Source organism: Dama dama, chromosome 29, assembly GCF_033118175.1.
Source record: "Dama dama isolate Ldn47 chromosome 29, ASM3311817v1, whole genome shotgun sequence".
Classification (NCBI taxonomy): Eukaryota; Metazoa; Chordata; class Mammalia; order Artiodactyla; family Cervidae; genus Dama; species Dama dama.
The window spans coordinates 53,134,483-53,156,370 of NC_083709.1; the positions used below are offsets into that span (position 1 = coordinate 53,134,483).

General features: G+C 41.8%; 1 protein-coding gene across 1 annotated transcript in view; it reads right to left on the reverse strand.

The window, feature by feature from the left end:
- Nucleotides 1-21,888, reverse strand: part of APBA1 (amyloid beta precursor protein binding family A member 1) — a 226,311-nt gene that overhangs the window by 36,286 nt on the left and 168,137 nt on the right. The window contains exons 4-6 of the mRNA XM_061132342.1: nucleotides 8,161-8,256; nucleotides 3,759-3,798; nucleotides 176-321 (exon numbers count right to left, since the gene is read on the reverse strand). Of these exons, the coding sequence (XP_060988325.1) occupies nucleotides 176-321; nucleotides 3,759-3,798; nucleotides 8,161-8,256 (282 nt within the window). The remainder of the gene's footprint in view (nucleotides 1-175; nucleotides 322-3,758; nucleotides 3,799-8,160; nucleotides 8,257-21,888) is intronic.

Genomic DNA, 21,888 nt, shown 5'->3' on the forward strand with positions numbered 1-21,888 from the left:
ACTCAAACATGTTTTGGAAATCTTCTTTCTACTGAGAACTTTGGCAGGTACAGGTATAAGCCCTGCCTGTCATGTCACCTAAACTTGGGACACGTGGGGCGGGGCGATCACTATGGATGGCTCAGCCGCCCACACTGGCCCACCACCCCCCTCGGAGCACAGAGTACCCCCTCACCTTGATCCTGCTTACTGCTTCCTGGGCCTGCATCATTCGCACGTTTTTGGAGGGAGTTTTGTCTGAGAGCAGCTGGGTGGAGCCAAGGTAATTAGCAGCAAAAATGATTCCATCAATCAAGTCCTCAGGGTCACAAGGTCCAGGAACTGTAACACACAGACCGTGGTGGTGAGTGAGGCCATGTGTGCTCCCCATCAAGCCCCCTCCCCTCTGCTATACACCTCCAACACAGGTGGTCAGCTCCCAACACCCCTGAGCAGGTGCATCTACTGAGAGTCTAAGGCATCTCTCTGATCTCCCTTCACTGTCTTCATTTTGAAACAGAAGGGAAAATTCTTCCTGAGAGGAATGTACTTCACCCAGACCATTTACTATGAGAAACAATGTGAATATTTATTTAAACATGAAATATAAAGTTCATTGATAAATGATGTTGTTTTTTGGGACAGGAGCACAATACCATCACCTCTGGCTTTCCTGTGTCTAGTCGGAGTCTGTCACACAGTGGGTGTAAAATAAATGTTTGCTGGACAAATGGTTAGATAAGCAGAAGGCTGTCTAGTTAGACAGCCTCATCATACAGCAGTTCCTTTGCTTGCCACTGATTCATATCACCTACCCCCTCCATTTTAGCCATAATGGGGGAAATAAATATTATAAATCAGAGAAATGAGTATTTGCTGCACAATGTCTGGATTCCCTGAAAAGCCTCTAACCTGAAGTCTGCAAGAGAGGTAACATGACCCCAGAGTTGTGGTCTCGTGCTAAAAACCTTGTTGACTTACCAGCTGTAACGTGCCCGGCCTGCATCCACATACATACCAATTCCAAGGAAATTTGGAATTTTCTGTTCTCATTCACCAGCCTTTTAAATCAAACCCTTAATTTTAAATATTTAAAATGGAGGCATCTGGTTCTAACCATTGTTGTTGTTTAGTTGCTCGGTTGTGTCTGGCTCTTTTGCGATCCCATGGACTGTAGTCCATCAGGCTCCTCTGACTATGGGATTTTCCAGGCAAGAATACTGGAGTGGACTGCCATATCCTTCTCCAGGGGATCTTTCTGATCCAGGGACAGAACCCATGTCCCCTGCATTGGCAGGCAGGGTCTTTACCACTGAGTCACCTGGGAAGTTTGATTCTCACCATGATCACCTATAAACCCCATTGGAAATTAAAACGTATTTGGGACTAAAACATAACTTTACAACAGATGTGATAAGAAAGACATTTTAATTCTGCCTTTAAAACATAAGTATTTTCTTTGGCTTGAATGCCATATTTGGAAAGACTAAAATATACTTTTTAACCCACTGTTAAAAACTCAGGGTCTTAAATTAGACAACTTGAAATGGAAACAATTTGCTTTTTCCTCTTGAAGAGCTAATCTGGAATGATTTTTATTTTTATCCTTACACATCAAGCTCATCTTGAGTTTAAACAGCTGGTTCCCATGATAAGCTACTTATCAGGGTACAGACAACGTAATCTATTTGTTTTCCTAAAACCACAGTGCTGGTGACAAAAAAAAAGAAATTAACAATGTTTTAGGAAAGGTCTTCACAAAGCATCTGTGTAGAAATTAAATCAGGAAACCTGTTAAGTTTTCTGATTCTCAGTATTTCTGAGAAAGGTTTCTGGACAAACAGTGAGGAATACAGCCAAACCTGCCTCTACCACATACCAGTCATTTATGTGCTTCTTGAAAGATACATGCTTCCTACCCTGAAGGTTTTACAGATATGAGCAGAATTCAGGCTATTTACAATGTATAACTTTAGTTATATAGCAGGGAAACACTGCCAAAGTAAAATAATACATGGACAAGTTTGGATCTATACTATGTCTTGTAAAAAGTAAAATATCATCATAAATCCCAGTGATGGATTTATAATGTTACATAAATATAATCATTTTTGACAACCAAGACAAAAAAAGACCTCCTCTGGAATAGCAACTTTTAAAAACCTTCCTTTTGTGAAAATAATGAATGTTAGAAGAAAAAAAAAAAGAGAAACATCTTCTCTACGGGACTTCCACTATCATATATTCACCGGTGGGTTTAGCTCTCTTTACTGAAAAGGGTCCGTTTTCAACCACAGTAAGTATGAATATGCAGATGTGTTTAAGAGTAATCCAGGTGATATTTAAGTGACTATATAAATGTCAAGAAGCTGAGAGAAATATTGGACCTGAACAAATACATATTTGAGATACAATTTTATTTCAATTATTTTCTGGGGAAATTGACTAGAATCAAATGTCACTGTATTACACTCACAAAAAATAATTTCATAATTTCATTTTACGCTTAGTGCTAGTGTAACTTTTTTAAAGTTAAAAAAATTAAAGTTATATTTCTCCCAAGTCAAAGAATTTCAGACTTTCCTTTTTAGCGATGCCTTTGTGTTGCTCTATGGGTGAACAAGCACACACATTATATCTTCATATTCATGTTGATGCTGAGCTTGGAAATCTTGAAGAAGAATAGCTTCTAAATTTCTGAAAACTCCCCCAAGTGCTCTTGTGGAGTTCTGGATCTTTGCAAAAACAGTGCATATAATTTCCAGGTTACTCAAGAAAGAAATGAGCTTGTCCTGGGCTTCAGGCCCAAGGGTTCAGGTCTATGAATTCAGGTAATTTATTCTTGGGCAGTGGAACATACCTAGAAGCTAAAGGTCAGACACGATGTCTGGGTATCCTCTGGCCCCCAGAAAACCCTCCTTCAAGGATATGACAATCCCGCTGCTCCCTCAAATCATCTGCCATCCTCCCCGGCAGAGGATCAGGAGCTGCGCATCTGTGTGGTCCAACCTCAGGTTGTGGTGCCTAGTCTGCACTGAGTTTTGGCCCCACCAGACCTGCTGATGGAGTCCACTTGGGCAGTGAACAACCTGTGCAACCGCGTGTGGCTGTCCTGCACAGACTATCGATTCCATGGAGAACGGCAGAGTTAAGACTGCCGGTTCCCAGCCTGTCTCTGCGATTCTCACTGCAGGATCTTGGGAAGGCTGCTCACCCTCGCTCCATGCCCTAGTTCTCATGCATAACATGGGGACAATGATAAAATCCACTTCACAAGATCAATCTGAGGATTCAATTAGTTATCAGTACCTGGCAGAGTAAGAGAGCTTGATAAGTTTTAACATTAGTAGCTCACCCAAGCAAGAGACAGGAGTTACTGGGAATTTTTTTTTCAAATGAAAAGGACCAAAACTTCTCCCTTAGTTAAACATTGTTCCGAATTGAATGGTTCCTGATGAATGCAAGAGGTATGCTGGATTGGAGATAAGGAGACAGAGGTTTTGAATCCAAAATGGCCAGTTCTAGGCTAGGCAAAACCCCCAGCCACCCCCCAGCCTCACTGTCTCCTGGACAGAATCAGCAAAGGCAGGGAGGAGGGTCTTTGAGAGGTTCATGGCTATTGCTGTTTTAGTCCGAGATTCTAAAACTGAAGATTGTGAATAAGAGACTTTGTGGCCTTTCTTTCCCACTAGTAATCTTACAGCCCAGTTCTTCCAATCCCCAAATGCTAAAAGATTCATGAATGACTCAGTGTTTAGTATTTCCTTTTCAGCTCTTACCTTCAACGTAGGTTGGGAATGAAGCCAAGCTTTTTCTTGACTGTAATTAAGACAAAAAGGTTTCAAAAAGGGCAAAGCATCATTAAAAATGCATTAACACAACCATCCATGCAAAATGAAAAATAAATACATCACCAATGGCAGATATTAACCAGCTGTCAGCCATTTTTGGCTACAGAAAATGAAGTGTGAATAAATATATGCATTCATTATTAAAAGCTACCTGAAGCCCAGAACCATCCATTCATATTTTAGATAATCTAAAAACCCTACATTCCACGATCAGAGAAATGTTTGTTATCTTAAAAAATAATCCATTAAAAAAAACCAAAATTCATAATCAGCGGTAACAATAAAAGGCTCAATTTATATTTACAAGGATCTAGTTGTGTAAGTGATAAACTGTTGATTAGTAAAGGCACCAATAATATGATTATATGTTAAAATTAAGAATTCCCTTTGAGAATTTTATTCCACTTTAGGTCTTTGCAGGGCAAATTTTATTTGTACTTTAGGTCTGATCTCTCATTGTGCTAAAAATGGTTGCTAGGGTTTTTTTTTTTTTAATCTCTTCATCTCTTACTGGTGTGTTTTAGTTTAAAAATTCCATTACATAAGTCATTATTATGTTACCATGTATTATAATATTATTCTTAAAATAAGAGCCCAATAAACAAAGAAGTTCAAGAAGCAGTTAAAAAATCTTTCACAATAATGACTTAAGTAATGGAATTTTTTATATTAAGTAAAACCCCATAGCAAAGGTTAGTCTCCCAACAGCATCCTTGAAGTGGATATAATCAGTTAGAAACTTTATAGGACCTGACTGGATGACAGTTTAAATGCCAGCTCTCAGAGGACCAACACTTAGCCCTTGGTTCCTTTCACAAGCAAATGTCCCAGAGATAACTCTCGGTGGAATAAGGGTGGGTAATTCATTTCTACTTCAACCAGTAACAGAATTTGCAGCTGACAGTCTGGGGCAGGATGATGTGAGCATTGCAGGAGAGTCGAGAGCTAGTGTAGAAGAGTCCCTAAAATGGGCAAAATCAGAGTCTGCGTGGCCAAGGGTTATCTTCAGAAAGCCTAAAGATTTTCCCTGCTAAGAATCTACCAGGTGTTAGGTGATGATTTCAGAACAAGACTCTAGTACAACACAGCTGCTCAATAGGGTGACTTGAATTGATGGAATACTCTGGGGTGCCTAGTGGACTGATAGAGGGAAGGGCCCTGGATGGTGGCTGGGATATCATGGGAACAACTTCACATCGTAGCACTTTATGTAGTTTATACAGTGCTCTTCATTTGGAAGATGGGAATGGTAAAGGGATGATAAATTAAATTTGTACAACATTAAAAAAAAAAACAATAGTGTTAACTGTTGTGTGAAAAACTGGAGGGAGTAAAAGAAACAATTTTAAGACTTTAAAATTGTTAAGACTTTTAAAATCAACCCAGGACAAGGACAAGAATTCAACACTAGCCACACAATACACAAGGCAGTAAACGTGCTGGAGATGTGCTCACTGGGATGAAAGAGCTCCTCATACCAAAGAAGGTGGGTTTCTGGTTTCAGAAAAGAATCACCTTTAGGGACACTAAGGACACAAGTTCACCAGGAATGAAAAGTTACTGGCTGCTAAAGCATTTATGGAAAAATGTACACCTAGTGAACATCAAGATTATGTGGAGAGTAGAAAAAGGGAACTCCAATTTAAAAAATGCTTTACATTAGTTTTACTTTCTATTTATTCAAGTGAGAAGACAGGCCCAGTTGAGTGCCTGCTGGCTTAAACTCTGTTGCTTTAAAGAAATAAAATCTATAACTTCACGGTATGCAGATGAAAGCTAGCTTCTTCACAAGGGCCTAAAGACTTTAAGATTATTATTTCCCAACCATTTCCCTCTCCTTGCGCTCAGCATTTACGGGCAATAGGGGCTTTACTTCATCTAATCAAAATGGTTTAGCTTCCAGGTACAACTAAGAAGCCAATTTATATTTTCTTGGACTATTCGGATACTTTTCTGAATGCTAATCTCAAGGACAGTGCCCAGATTTGAGCAGAAGCTACAAAAGAATTGCTTTAGTCTACAGCTCTAAAAGCTGCCATTTTCTTTAGAGTCACAATGTAGGGCATTTGGTTCATTCGTTTATTCTCTATTCATGGGCTCATGACTGGCTTTCTTTAGTCTCTAGGGTAGTATACTTTTTTTTTTTAAAAGAGTTTTGTGAAATGAAAGAATCTCTAATTATTGCACACAAAGAAGATTTTTATCATTATTTCTAAAGATATGCAGAAACATGTGCCAAGTCCTGTAGGAACTGGGAAACTAACACATTTGCCTTGCTTATTATATCTGATGAATAATCAAGTGCTGAACATTCAGATGTCTGATGAGCCCTTTGTTTTCTCACATGTGGACAGAGACGAACATTAGTTGATCCTTAACATTCAAGAATTAACAGAGACACATTCAAGAAGATGAAGGCCAAATCTTTGGGATGTTCAAGAGGTCACACAAACTGTGTGTAGAGCCTGGAGGCCTGAACTTTGAAATAATAACACACAAGCTACCTGTTCACACAGTGGACGTCCTGCAAGAACTCTTTACCCCAGGGACAAGAGATTGTGATGTTAAGAGCCTGGGCTCTCCAGAACTCTGGATTTTAAACCTGGCCCTACCACTTGTGACATCTGGGACGTAAGGTAAGTTACTTAACCTCTCAGCTTCCTCCATTAATAAATGAGGACAATAATTCCTACCTCATAGAAGTCATTTAATGCTTAAATGAGATACTATGTGATTTGCTTGGCCTGGTGCCTGAATGCTATAAATGCTCAAGAAATGGTAACTCCCATTATTATTATCATCACTGTGGCCTTTCTTCTTGCCATCTGTCCTCACCTATTCGTGCACTATGTATAAAATATCAGGGGTGCAGGGCCAGAAGAAACCGTAACCCCATTACTCCTGTTCCTGAAGCCTGATCAAGACCAGAGAAGGACAAAGCATATTTCAAATCTAAATTCTAATGTTGGTGTCATTTCTGAGACTGTCTCCCTGTGTTTGTTTGCTTTAATATGAATAGATTAATAAAAAAAATACTTCTCCCCTGCATGAATATTTAATGGCAAACGGATGTGTATTCAATGATACTTAAAGGGTAAATTTTAACTAAGACTCCTTTTTAGAAGTGATCTGCCACTCAGGTTAAAATGGAGATCACTTTCTCCACTGAATTTAACATAAAGTTATCAGCAAAAGGAAGGAAAATGAGACAATCATTCATTCTGTGGTTTATCTCTTTCATGCATACCCCCAGTGCTGATTAGGCACCATCTATATTTAGAGCGAGCTGAGCCCACACATGAGATGATGGTGCAGGTCAGTATTTACCTGATGTGAGTTCATACACCGGTGGGAGGAGCAGTTAGCCAGGTGTGAAAGGACAATGGGTGCTGAAGAAGGCAAGGTTTCCCTCTCAGGGAAAAACACCTGCCCTTTTCCAGCCTCAGAAACCTTAGTAGGAGCCAGCAGCATTTTCTCTCTTAAATATTCTCTGCCAGAGCTCAGCCTGGCCTCCATCAGTAGGGTGACCACATGATTTACTGTTCAAAGAGACACTTTATGTTGCACTTCCCAGCAGCCCCTAGCCACACACAGTTATTTAATTAAAATGCAATAAAATGAAAAATTCAGTTTCTCAGTGCCACTGGCCACATCTCAAGGGCTAGCGAGGCACACATGGCTAGTGTCTACCATTCAGGACAGTCCAGAAGCAGAGCATTCCCAGCATCACAGGGAGTCCTCTTGGATAGCACTGCTTTAGAGTGAGAAGGGGTGCTCACCAGGTATACTGCTTGGACGACAAGTATGAACAAGAGTCACCCCAGAGAAACAGGACAAGCAGTTGCCCTGTTGTCAAAAAGTTATTTTACTTGGGTCTGAAATAATTGAGTATTTAAGAAACCAGCCCACTTCCCAAACCACATAGCAACTGTAATGCCATGGCATCGAGGCTCATAATCTCACTGCTCAATAGTTTTTGATGTTCCATGTTCAAGAGAATCTTCTGAAATCAAGGAAATATTCTGTAAACTCTGCTTCCAGTACAATAGCCACTAGTCACGTGTGGCTACTGAGCACCTGAAATGTGGCTAGTGTGCCTGAGGAAGTGACTTTTTCATCTTATTTATGAATTAAAATAGACACATGTGGCTAGTGGCTATCGAATGGGATGGCATAGCTTTAATCACTGAATTCCATGCTGCAGAGATTAGGATCGTTCTCCCTACGGTAATCTGGGTCAGCAACTCTATGGGAGGCCGGGTAAAGCATAAACCAGAATTAGAATAAAATATAATGGACTGATGGCTTTGGAAACAAAATGGTATCCTACCTCTTTATTTGTGGAGGCTTCTGCGGGGTCACCAGGATGAAGGGGTGTGCTCAAAGACTCTGCACCCAGGGGTGAGGAACTGCCTGGAGATGGGGACTGGAAAACAGACAGCAAAGGAAAACAGCATGAGAACTGCACAGGGAAGGATGGGGTGAACCATCTGGCCTTGGGGACCTGGGGAAAGAGGAGAAAGTTGCACACAGCTGAAGAACAGTTCAGCAGTGAGAAAACTTCCTGGAAAGGAGCTGCCGACGGTACCTAGAAGGCTTGGATTTGTCAAGCTTTCTTTAAATTCCTGCCCTGTTTTCAAAGAGGCCCTTATAATTCCCCTTCTCCCTCATCCACCACCTCAGGCCAAGGGTTGAAACACAGCAAAAGCTGACGACCAAACTTAAAGCACAGATGAATAAAGCTCATAGTGATACTCAAGTGGTTTCTGTTTTTAAAACATTTTTCTTACTGAAGGATACAAAGACTTTGGATGCTAAACGTCTTAAAAAATCACCTGCCCAAGAGGACCTAAATGAAAAAGTAAAAATTAAAGCATAAATTTTTAAAGAGATAGCTGGGACTGGTTTTGATGAATGGAAACCGAACCAGTTGTAAAATAATTTTGTCTGATTTAATCCAGCAGCCACTGAAAGCAGAGATATTTCAGCACCCAAACAACATTACCTTGGCGACTTTAGAAGAGTTAAACTCTTTGTTAAGCAATATGTTTAAAAATGAGGCTTATCACTTAAAATGAACAAACTACAATAAAATATACAACACGGCTAAATCTCAAGAATATTAAGAAAAAGTTAAAGGCACAGAGAGGCAAAAGCACAGTTTCATTCCTCTTATTAAAGTTCAAATACAAAGAAAATGAAATAATTTATTATATAAGGAGAAGGAAGAGAAGGGTAGAGACTTGAGGAAGAGAAGAAAGGAGCCTTCAAAATTACTGGTAATTTTCCATTTGTCAAATTAGGTGATGAGAACATGATTTTATTTGTTATAATAAACACACCTTTTAAAAAATCTATTTTTAATTGGAGGATAATCATTTTACAGCGTTGTGTTTGTTTCTTCCATACAACAGCATGAATCAGCCCTATGTATACATATGTTCCCCTCCCTCTTGAACCCCCCCTCCACCCCCTTCCCCATCCCACCCCTCCAGGTTGTCACAGAGCACCAGGTTGAGCCCCCTGTGTTATATAACAACTTCCCAGTAGCTTTCTGTTTTACCTGGATATGCTTATTATTACCTGGATATACATATACCTGGATATGTAATGGATATGCTTCAATGCTACTTTCTCAATTTGTCCCACCCTCTCCTTTCCCCACTTAAATACACTTTTAGATACTCATTGATCTACTTAATAATAAAAGAGAAAGAGAAAAAAAAAAATAAGACTTAGAAAAGGTTTGGAAAGCAGGGGTTCCAGCAGGCATGTTACTGCCCCCAGGTGATGAGCTCAGGCTCCCTGTGTGGGCCCTGCTTGAATGGATCTGAAGCTCCAGGCCAGTGAAGGTGCTTAAAACCCTCCCCAGTTGATCCCCGAAGATTTCTGCATGCTCCCAAAATCTGGGGGATGCTTAAGAATTCTGTAGCCACGGTCCTCTGAGAGCAAGAGCGCGTCGCTTGACAGCTTGTTTGATGGAAGGCATAAAACCCAGTCCAGGTAAAGATCTATTCTCTGAGGAAGTGCAGGGATACGAGTGAGGAGAGGTACATGCTGGGCAAAGGAAGCAAAATCACACGAGCGGTAGCTTGAGCCTGCTCCTGATCTCTGGAGACTGAGCCCCAGGGGAAGGGGGGATACAGAGACATCAGCAATGTATCTCTGCTTGGGGAGGGAGAATGTTCCATGGGGCAGCGGTACAGAGGAGGGGAGGGGACATGTTCATACACAGAGGGGTGGGGCGGAGGGTCAGCAAGCACTGGGTGAAATCATAAAAACAATAAATTCTCTCCAAAAAGTCTCAGTTACAGGAAATACCCAATGAACTCAAGGGTGATGTGGTGAGACGCAGAGTTACGCACACAGACATGGTACTGTCGACCTGTTGCTGCGAGGCCTGGATGTGTTTCCCACGAGCTGATGTATCTGATTCTGAGCAGAGTGGTGAGGACCAGCAAGCCTCTTCATCACTCACATGCAGAAATCAGCTGCTCCACAGTTAAGCCAAGAGGACACACATCAGGGTGACACGAGGTACAAAGTACCTGAGCCCCTCAGTCTCTGATGCAAGAAAGATGCCCTGTGTGCCTCTGAAAAGAACACACAGAACTTTTCATTTGGCACCCCAGAAAGGTGGTGGGGACTTGCTGAGTTAGCTCTGTGTCTGGCCTACCCAAAATTAACAGAGTAAAGTTTTCATGAGGATTTAATGCCTTTAAATTTTCCTAGTTTTTCAAATATGAAGCAGTTCTTAGACATTTATGTCTATTTTTCCCCAAGTAATTTTCTCTGTCACAAAGATTTCAAAGGTCTAGTCCCTGGGGAAGCTAGCACAGATGCTTTTTCTTTAATTGCTTGGTTTGAGGACAAATGTATCACTTTCATTAAAGTAAAAAAAAAAAGCTCCCAAAGTATCCCATAGTGCCTATTTCTCTAATTAGTTTCTGTTGCAAAGCTTCTAAAAATGGAGGCTTTGCAGGGCTGTGAGCACCAGGTCATCTCTGGATGATGTGAGAAGACAGGTTATCTGCAGGGCAGGCTGGGGTACAGAAGAGGCAGGTCGGACCCCACAATAAGGCTTGGTGACCAGCGCCAGTCACCCACCACGGGACCCCAGAGAAGAGGCACACATGTGACTCTGGTGGGCACTGTCTCGCCGAGGCTCTCATGGGCCTCACACCAGGCCTGATTAGGAGCCACTTCCCTTCCCTAGCCTTCCACATGCAAATGAGGTCCCTTGAGCTTCTTTCTGTTTGCACATGCAATTACTGATCTCCATCTAGGGCGTTCTCCCTTGTTCTCTCCTTCGAAAGTGCTCATCTTGTTGAAGCCTTCTCAGGCTCTGTTCAAGCTACTATTCTCCCCTGATGGCACGTCCCAGGTTTTGTAATTATCTGTTTCGGTGTGTGCCTCCCCTTTCCCAAGAACTCTTTAACAAAGCTCTTGTATTCATCTTGGTGATCCAAGTGCCTCGCCCTGGGCACTCGTGAACAGCAGGGATTCACTCAGTAAACGTTTACTGAATAAATGATGTCAATGTGGTTTTCAGCCTTAACATGTTTTCCAACTTGTGCCAAAAGCAGTCAACAACTACTCTCCTGTATTATTCTTAGAGGTCAGTGATAAGCACCTTTCTGTTATATGACCCCTACACTGCTACCTCTGCGTTTTGAACTGGAAAACTAGAGAAAGGGCCTTTGCCTGTGAAGACTCCAACCTTAGCTCCAGCAAAGTTCCTTTAAAGCAGAAAACTAGGAATAAAAAAAAAAAAAAAAAAAAAGAAAGAAACAAACAAAAAGCAGAAAACTGTCCCTAAGAGATTACTCTACTTGGAAGCCTACTAGCCACTACACCACTGCTGACAAAGTCAAGATGGACAAACACCTTCAGAGCAGATACAGATTCCATGGAGCCCAAACCAAGGCGTTAATGTCAATTCATCTCAAATGTCTGCTTTAAAAGTCCTCTGCCCCTCATCCCAACTTCTGCCTCTTCATATGCTGAAGAGCGGAGAGAAAACCAGGAACTGGAGAATAGTTATTACTTTCAAAGAATGTATTGGAGGCAAAATTTAACCAGTGAAATAAGGCAAAAAGTAAAAATATCATTACATATTTCAGTCTGGAGTCTCATGCTTTCTGGGTTACTGGATGGATATTCAGTTTCAGGCAAATGAGACCAAGGGTGGGAAGCAAAGGTAGGCTTGGAGATTCACAAAGGTAAGTGCCACATTGGGTCTCTAGGAAGGCACTGTTCAAAGATGACTTGACAACTCCCTGTTCTGGAATTACAGGAGGTCTCCTTAAGCTCAACAATTTGTTTTCTGTAGATTATGCTCTAGCTGATTCACCACAGCCCTGGGGTGGTTAAAGCAGAGCTCCCAGTCTTCAGGCTTAGGCTCTTCAATGCCAGGACAAGAGATGGATAATCCTGTCCTTAGGTCCAAGGATGCAACAGCATCTGGAGGGAAAGCCAATCAGTCATTTTCATTCACTGGACATCTCCTAGGGGCACATAAACTGTTGATGGCTGGGGGCGAGACAGACAAACAGTTCATGGCACTTTCAGGCTACGCCTGTAGGGGTGAAAAGCAGTGCACAAGTAATTATTACTTATTTATTTGTCCAATGGACATTTCAGTGCCTCCCTGTGTTCCTAGCACTGGACCCAGAAACAAAGAGGCAAGAGATGTTGTGGTTGTTCCATTCACCCCTTTCCAGGTAGGAGGTGGAAACGTATGAAGTCAGCACTGCAGAAGGCAGCTGGGACATGCGTTCATACACAGAGACACAGGGTTGGGAGGGAACACTTCTGCAGGAGGGGAGGAGTGTGTTAGCAGTGTTACTACACTGGGAAGGCAGTGCTTCAGCTGAGCCCTGAAAACTGGATGGTCTTCATGCAGCAGGATGGGATTGGGAAGAGGTTGGACGTACTAGAAACAGAGGCAGGGAGGGAAGCACAGCTCTGCAGGGAGGGGAGAACAGCAGGGCTGGGACCAGTCACTGGAGCTCCACTTGGTAACAGACTGTGTCTACTCTTTGCCCAGAGGCTATTTTCCTTATAAGTCACTGGCCTGTTGTCCTCATCGGTGAAGCACAGTCTAGGCACTTTAATAACTATTTCCTGAATTGAACTGGAAGATCTAAAGGACTGAGGGGCTGAGTTACCACTTTGGTCTTCCCTTTCCTCTAATCCTAAAGGAACAGATCATCACCCAGAAAAGCTGACGGAATGACACTGAGAATGCCCCAAAGCCAGGGGTAAAGAACCCCTGGCTCTCTCCAAATGGACAGAGCTGTTTTCAGAAAAGCCTAAGGACCGAGGCAGCACTGAGAGCAAGGCTGTGATGTGGAGAGGTGTACAGGGATTGTGAAAGACTTCTGGAGGAATTCTAGTCAAAAGACACAAAAAAGTGAGCTTGACCTGGGTCATTCACTCACTTATCTAACGCGGAAGTGCTGACAGTGTCTGGAGAAGCCCAGGTCCCTGCCTGTGCCCAAGGAGCTCCTGGTCTGGCAGGGCAGACAGACCCATGAACACGTGTAAGATGTCCTCTGTAAGGAATGTCACCGAGTCCCTGAGAAAACAAGTCACCTTAACATAAAAACCACCGCTAAGGAGCTAACTACTTGCAGGGTTAGTCTTCACAGCCTTCCCTCCCAAACACTAGCGTCTATCTGGTCCACACCTTTGTCAGCTGATCTCTGTTGACTGCTGGGACCATCTGGTGTTTCCAGACAAAACCAAACCAGAACAAAACAGCAACTGCATTGCAGGGCAGAAGTGCAAAGACTGCAAAAATAAAGAAAAAGCAGAATCTCAAAACTGAAGGAGGTAAAACTGGAGAATTGCTCAAACCCACTATGAGCCACCGAATAGTTGGTGGAGTTACACCAGTTAACAATTAAAAAGAGAAAAATGGAAGGATAATGATGTTCAGTTCAGTCGCTCAGTTGTGTCTGACTCCGCGATCCCAAGGACTGCAGCATGCCAGGCCTCCTTGTCCATCACCAATAATGATGTTAGAGGTGCTTCAAAAAAAAGCATGACTGGAACATCTGATAATAGAGGCCCTTGGGAAAACAGTCTTTAAATATTTTTGCTGGAATGGTCCTTTCTATGATTGAAAGGACTGTTTCTGATCATGCTGCAGAAGTCATGTGTGAATTGAAGGCAGCTGTTCTAGTGTATGCTTCAATGACTTTTTTCTGAGACAAATTATGACTCTTTAAGTCAATACTTCTTCTCTAAGTTCACACAACTCAATAACAAGAAAACAAACAACCCAGTAAAAAAAAAAGTGGGCAGAAGAACTAAGTAGACATTTCTCAAAAAAAATTCATACAAATGGCCAACAGGCACATGAAAAGATGCTCATTACCATGAATTATTAGAGAAATGAAAATAAAACTACAGTGAGGTATCACCTCACACTGAGAACAATGCTGGAGAGGGTGTGGAGAAAAGGAAACCCTCCTATACTGTTGATGGGAATGTAAATCGGTCCAGTCACCATGGAAAACAGTATGAGGTTCCGTAAAAACTAAAAACAGAGTATGATCCAGCAATCCCACTCTGGGCATACATCCAAACAAAACTATATTAAAAAAGATAAGTGTACCCCTATGTTCAGAGAGGATGAGATGGTTGGATGGCATCACCGACTTGATGGACACGAGTTTGAGCAAGCTCCAGGAGTTGGTGATGGACAGGGAAGCCTGGCGTGCTGCAGTCCATGGGGTCACAAAGAGTTGGACACAACTGAGTGACTGAACTCAACTGAGCCCTATGTTCAGAGCAGCACGATTCACAGTAGCCATGACAGGGGAGCAACCTACATGCCCGTCAGCAAAGAGATGGGTAAAGAAGATGTGGTACACATATACGGAATACTACTCTGCCACAAATGACAATGAAATAATGCTATCTGCAGTAACACAGATGGACTGAGATCATACTGAGAGAAGTCAGAAAGAGAAAGACAAATACTATATGATATCATATATGAAGTCAGAAAGAGAAAGAAAATACTGTGTGGAATCTAAAATATGACATAAATGAACTTAGCTGTGAAACAGACTCACAGACATAGAGAACACACTTGTGGTTGCCGAGAGGGAGGAGGAAGGAGGGAGGGATAGATTGGGAGTTTGGGGTTAGCAGATGCCAACTATTACATATTATATTTAAGGAAGATAAAAAACAAGGTCCTACTGGGGACTGGGAACTACATTCAATATCCTGTAATAAGCCATAATGGAGAACAATATGAAAAATAACATATACACGTACAACAATCACTTTTCAGCACAGCAGAAATTAACACAACATTGTAAGTCAACTATACTTCAACGAGATAAACTGAAAAAATACTTCTTGAAGAATTCATATATAGATGAAATTATAATTGACATGTTGTTAATCAAAAAATAAACTAAGCTTATGTTTGTAATTTTTAGTACTGTTTTTCAAGGTAAAGTTCTTATCAAATCCCTTTCTCCCCATACTAACTTTGAAACCCTGGCATTTGTTGTAAGTGAATTAATTGTAAGTAGACCTTTGAAGGTACACTGACACAAGGATCCTTTGGGACACTCCCTCTGTCTCCCCCGGTTGGTTAAAATATGACATGACAGCAGCCATAACAGGCATGAGCAGGTGGGAGGAGAGACCATCTGGATCAGAGAAAGCTTCCAGTGGAGAAGACACAAGTCTTCTGTGCCACAGTGCCCAGGGCTTGGAAGGCCCTGAGAAAGGCTCCTGGTTGGTGGGAAGTTAAAAAAAAAAAAATCAATGAATTCCTAAGACACTGGTCAAGTTTTCAAAGCTACCATGTTCTGGCTTTCCAATATTAAAGTCCATTTTCAAAAGCATAGGTGATTATAGGGAACACAAGTTACATTACTCCTTTGAAAAATACTGACGTTTTAATTTTCTATTGTGGCAGAACAAGTAAGACTGCAACTCAGGTTTCAGGATACTGAAGGAGCTAAGTGCTCAAACACCAGCATCTGGCAGACCTGCGTGTGAATCCTGGCCTCACCACTCACCGCCAGGTTCCCATCCTCTCTGACTCTTCTGAAAGTCAGGGGAAACAGTAATAACCCACCTCTTGGGAATGACATGAGGATTAATCGGTAACAATGCACGCAGAATCAGCTCAGTGCCTGGGCATGCACAAAGCACTTCACCAGTATTTGAGAATCTTTTAAGATTACAATAATAACAAGAATTATTTTGCCCCTCTGGGAGAGTGTTCATAAGGACAACGCATACCCATGGGGATATTTTCTTCATCTCATCTTGCTTCCTTCCTTATTAACATTTTATTCATGAATAAAATTAAAAAGCACACAGAAGGCTCTATAAAAATCATACCAGAAAGATTTTAAATTACTTTATAAGCCCCAAGACTCTTACTGGTATAATGGCAAGAATAGCTCATTACTGGCTATGGCTAGGGGGTACACACAATGACTGCATGTAGTTTCTGGCATGTTCACTATCTCCCATTCAAGACCGCATATTGGAACATGAAGACTGAGTATGATGCAATTACGGTGACTGATTTACAAAAGAGAACCAAGTTCGCATTCACTGCTCTAGGGTTAAATGACGACAGGTCACATACGACCATGGCACGCTGATACACTCCACTGTTTAGGACACGTGGTAAAAGATCCCAGCTGGCTCTAGCCAAGTCTGATGAATCCCAATACACAAAGATCCATTTCTTCAAAGGGAACTCAGTGACAAAAATTTCACTGCAACCAAGGGTAGGAGAAATAATTCTTTAAGAATACAGTTTTATCAAGCCTATGAATTATTTAGCAACTTCAACTATATGGAGAAACTCACAGAGCCTGAAAATAAGGTTTTGGTTTTTTAAGTCACCAAACAGAGGACATATAACACGTAACCCAAACACTAAGAACTCATGAACATTCTTCACCGGTGTTATGGATAATGTCCCTCTCAAACATATATATTAAAACCCCAGCCTGTCCCCCTCCCCGCAGCAGGATGAAATGAAAAGGTGGGGCTTCTGGGAGGTGATTAGTCATAAGGATGGAACCCTTGTGAACAGGATTAGTGCCCTTATAAGAGACACAAGAGAACTTGGTTCCTTTCACTGCCTTCCACCCCAACACAGCAAGAAGATGGCCATCTACAAACCAGGAAGAGAACACTCACCAGAAGCTGACCATCCTTGTACCCCCATCGCAGACCTCCTAGGCTCCAAAACTGTGAGAAATAAATTTCTGTTGTTTAAGCCACCAGGTCTATGGTATCTTGTTACATCAGGCCAAACTGAGTAAGACATTGAGACCTCTCATGAAGCACCTATTTACTCTCATTATTTTAAATACAATTTTAACAAGCTCTGAGGAATTCATTCCTCAATTCAAAAACTTCAGTGGTTCATTTTTGCTTAAAGAATAAATCCTAGACTCTTTACCTTAGCACTTAAGGCATCCAAGGTTTGGCCTTCATCTCTTTACCATTTTCCACCCTTCCAGTTCCTATTGTCTATGATCAAGCCACTGAACTCCTTTCTGTTCCCTGTGAGTTTCTGCTGTGAACCTTTGTTTATGCTCTTGTCTGAACGCCACATGTTCATGACCCTCCAAAGGCCCACTTCAAATACTACTTCTTTCATGAAGTCTTTCCAGTTCTCTTAGGCAAAATGAATCCCTCTCATATGAGAATTGCTTGTACGTTATCTGTGCCATTCTTATGTTGCATCACTTTCTCCATTATATTTCATAAAATTATAATACTATTAGATAATATTTTAGTTACAATATTTTAATAATCACTTTGAAGGCAGAATTTATGATAAACTTACATTTTCTTCTTCAAGTGCTTCATCAGGATTCCCCATAAAAAAATACAAAGGGAGTTCCAGAAAAGTGTTAAATATATGGAAGGATGTATGGGCACCAATTCTTTAGTAACAGAGGAAAAAGGAAACACAAAAAATAAAAAGGTTTACTCACAAAGTACGTTCTGGACACACGTAGCATTGCACTCATGTGCTCGTATGGAAGTTTGTGGGTACATGTGGCTCAGGGTTCTTGTCACTACTTTATTTTTATTTCATTGATTTATAGTGTTGTGCTAATTTCTGCTGTACAGTAGTGATTTAGTTATACACATACATACATTCTTTTTCATGTTCTTTTTCATTACAGTTTATCACAGAATATAGAATATACAGGGCTTTCCTGGTGGCTCAGATGGTAACGCATCTGCCTACAATACAGGAGACCCGGAAAAGGTCAGTTTCCATTCCAACCCCAAATAAGTGCAATGTTAAAGAATGCTCAAACCACTGCACAGGTGTGCTCATTTCACATGCCAGCAAGGTGCTCAAAATCCTTCAAGCTAGGCTTCAGCCGTATGTGAACCAGGAAATTCCATATGTACTAGCTGGATTTAGAAAAGGCAAAGGAACCAGAGCTCAAACTGCCAACATCCGTTGGATCATAGATAAAGCAAGGGAATACCAGAAAAACATCTGTTTCATTGACTACTGAATGACTGCTTCACTGACACAGCTTTTGACTGTGTGGATCACAACAAACTGTGGAAAACTCTTAAAGAGATGGGAATACCAGACCACCTTATCTGCCTCCTGAGAAACCTATACGCAGGTCAAGAAGCAACAGTTAGAACTGGACATGGAACAACGGACTAGTTCAAAACCGGGGAAGGAGTACGTCAAGGTTGTATGTTGTCACCCTGCTTATTTAACATGTATGCAGAGTACATCATGGGAAATGCCAGGCTGGATGACTCTAAGCTGGAATCATGATTGCTGGGAAAAGTATCAAACAACCTCAGATAGGCAGATGATACCACTCTAATGGCAGAAAGTGAAGAGGAACTAAAGAGCCTCCTGAAGAGGGTGAAAGAGGAGAGTAGAAAACCTGGCTTAAAACTCAATATGCAGAAAACAAAGATCATGGCACCTGGTCCCATCACTTCATTGCAAATAGAAAAAGTGGAAGCAGTGACAGATTTCATTTCTGTCGTTGTTCAGTCACTCAGTCCTATCCAACTTTTTGTGACCCCATGGACTGCAGCATGCCAGGCTTCCCTGTCCTTCACTACCTCCCAGACTTTGCTAAAACTTATGTCCACAGAGTCAATGATCTCACCCAACCATCTCATTCTTTGTCACTCCTTTCTCCTCCTGCCCTCAATCTTTCCCAGCACCAGGGTCTTTTCCAATGAGCTGGCTCTTCGCATCCGGTGGCCAAAGTACTGGAGCTTTAGCATCAGTCCTTCCAATGAATATTCAGGGTAGATTTCCTGTAGGATTGACTCATTTGATCTCCTTGCTGTCCAAGGGACTCTGAAGTTTTCTCTTTCAGCACCACAGTTCAGAAGCATCAATTCTTTGGCACTCAGTCTTCTTTATGGTCTGACTCTGTTTTATTTTCTTGGTCTCCAAAATCACTATGGCTGGTGACTGCAGCCCCATGAAGTTAAAAGACACCTGCTCCTTGGAAGGAAAGCTATGACAAACTTAGCATATTAAAAAGAAGAAACATCACTTTGCTGACAAAGTTCCATATAGTCAAAGCCATGGTTTTTCCAGTCACGTGTGGATGTGAGAAGTGATGTGTTAGTCACTCAGTCATGTCCAACTCTTTGTGACCCTATGGACTGTAGCCTGCCAGGCTCCTCTGTCCATGTAATTTTCCAGGTAAGAACACTAGAGTGGGTTGCCATTTCCCGTTCCAGGGGATCTTCTTGACCCAGAGATTGAACCTGCGTCTCTTACATCTCCTGGACTGGCAGGTGGGTTCTTTACCACTAGAGCCACAATGGTTTTTTCAGTAGTCACGTATGGATGTGAGAGCTGGACCATAAAGAAGGCTGAGTGCTGAAGAATGCATATGGGCTTTGAAAGGCAGGGGATTACCCAGGGCAGGTCACAGAACAGGCTCTAGTCTTTCTGAGAAACTTCCACTTTGGGGGTGGGGTGGGGTGTGGGGGGCGACTTCTGTGTCTCTGGTGTTCTCATATAGCTTTTTCAGTATGTGCATCAGTTTAACCAGTGTTATCCTTTTCCTCAAGTAAATGCACACTGTTTTCCTCACTGGTATAAAGCATTTTAAATTAACCTATTCTATGTTACGATTATTAGAAAAAAAAAAACAAAAAACCAAATATATGATTAGTTTTTTCTTGCTCCAAGATACGTTTGTGCTTCTGAAAATCAAAACTGCTGAAGAAACCCATAATTATTCACTTTCCATTCAAACTGTATTATCAATGCACATTTGTATTTCCTTAATGTGGTGAAGCACGAAAGTTAGCACAGGCATTGTAGGGGCATAATTATGTCATTAAAATGATAATAGCCTGGGCCTAATGAAGTGTTTTATATACACATTTATAATGGATTCAATTAATATCAACGGAACATTTTGAGATAACTGTCAGTTAGAATATTCTAAGCATTTCCATTTTCTTTTCCCACAGGGAAAATGCTCACATTCCCAGTCCCAAGTCTGCTAAACCCTCGGCAAGGCTGCTAGTGTGAGGATCCAGTCCATCTAGCAGCTTGGAGAAAGCCTTGCACTGCAGCAATCTCCTAGGTACAGGCTGCTTTCCTCTTCAGGGGACCACACAGGTCACTCATTTTATCACCACCTGAAAGGCTCTACACTTCTGAAACCATGTTCTCAAAGGAAAAAAAATTGACTATTAACTAAAGTCATTCCTGAAACATTTGATAACTTACCATCTGATAAAACTGATCTATAAACCAATGTTATCTTTCCCCCTTTGAAATTGCCTCACTGTATTTATTTGAAATGCATTACAACTTGTGATAGACTCATTTATGAAGAGGCCTCCATCATGTTCATTTTCCATCTAGGTCCATATTCCCTGATGGTCCTCCTGCACAAGCATCCTCAGGCCATACTGAACGTGAGCTCAGTGAGAGGAAAACCAAAGTGGCTTTTAGTTTGTATTAAGAGATGCAGCTAAGAGCAAACCATTTGCTGTAATAACATGTTATCTACTGAAAACAATAGCTACTATTTGTTGACAGCTTACTATGTGCCAGGTACCATACAGGGTTCACTTTGCCCATCAGCTCATTTATTAGCAAACGTGCAAGGCACTAATCTCCATTCATTTTCATTAGCATCATGGAAGCAAAAGACACAACAAAGAGCCTGGAATTAGAGGCTACAGGGCCTAAATGAACTCATTTATCAGAACACAGCAAATAACAATGTGACGCTGATGGAGACGAAGCAAAGTGCAATCTCTCTAAGTGGTCAGCCTTTTCTCTTTTCAGATCGTCTTGGACTTACCAGCAACAGGCAAACCTGATTACATCTCTTCCCATCCCATTCCAGCTCTGTTCACCTACTCCTACTGTCAAGGGAAATGCAAAAAATGAACAATCTGACAGGACTAGAAGAAAACCAAGAGCAAAGCAGCAAACATAGCTGTGAGGCTGAGGATCCACTTACCTCATCTTCATGACACTCAAATTGGTACATCCAGAAATTCTCCATCTTTACGGGTGCTCTCTGGGTAGCAAGGCCAGCTCTTGAGCATCCACTTGTGAGCTGAGGCTAACTCCTGATCCCAGTGTGTGTCTGGTGGATTGTTTCCAGCGGTGTTAGATGGCCGAGTCAATAATGTAACTTGTAACAGGAGATGTGACCAACTCCCAGGGCGTCTGACCCAGCTGCATTAACCCCTCAGTGCCCGATGATCTCGTGCGTCACTGCTGGAGCATCATCACCTGATGTTTCTGAGGAGGGGCTGGCCTCCCTCTTCTGGCAGTAATGCCTACTATTTCTGGGGGAAAATAAACTCGGTTCTGAGGTGCTACCAGAAACTTTCACACACTCTAAACTCTGCTATGTTTATAGAACCTGTGAAAAGAGCATCCAGTTCATATGGAAGGAAGGGGTGGGAGCTGGGAAAAAGAGGCTCACTCAGAGCCAGTGTCAGAACAAACCTGGGCATGTGGCCAGCCAGGGCCTGGGGGCACAGGATGCTGAGAGTGGACCCT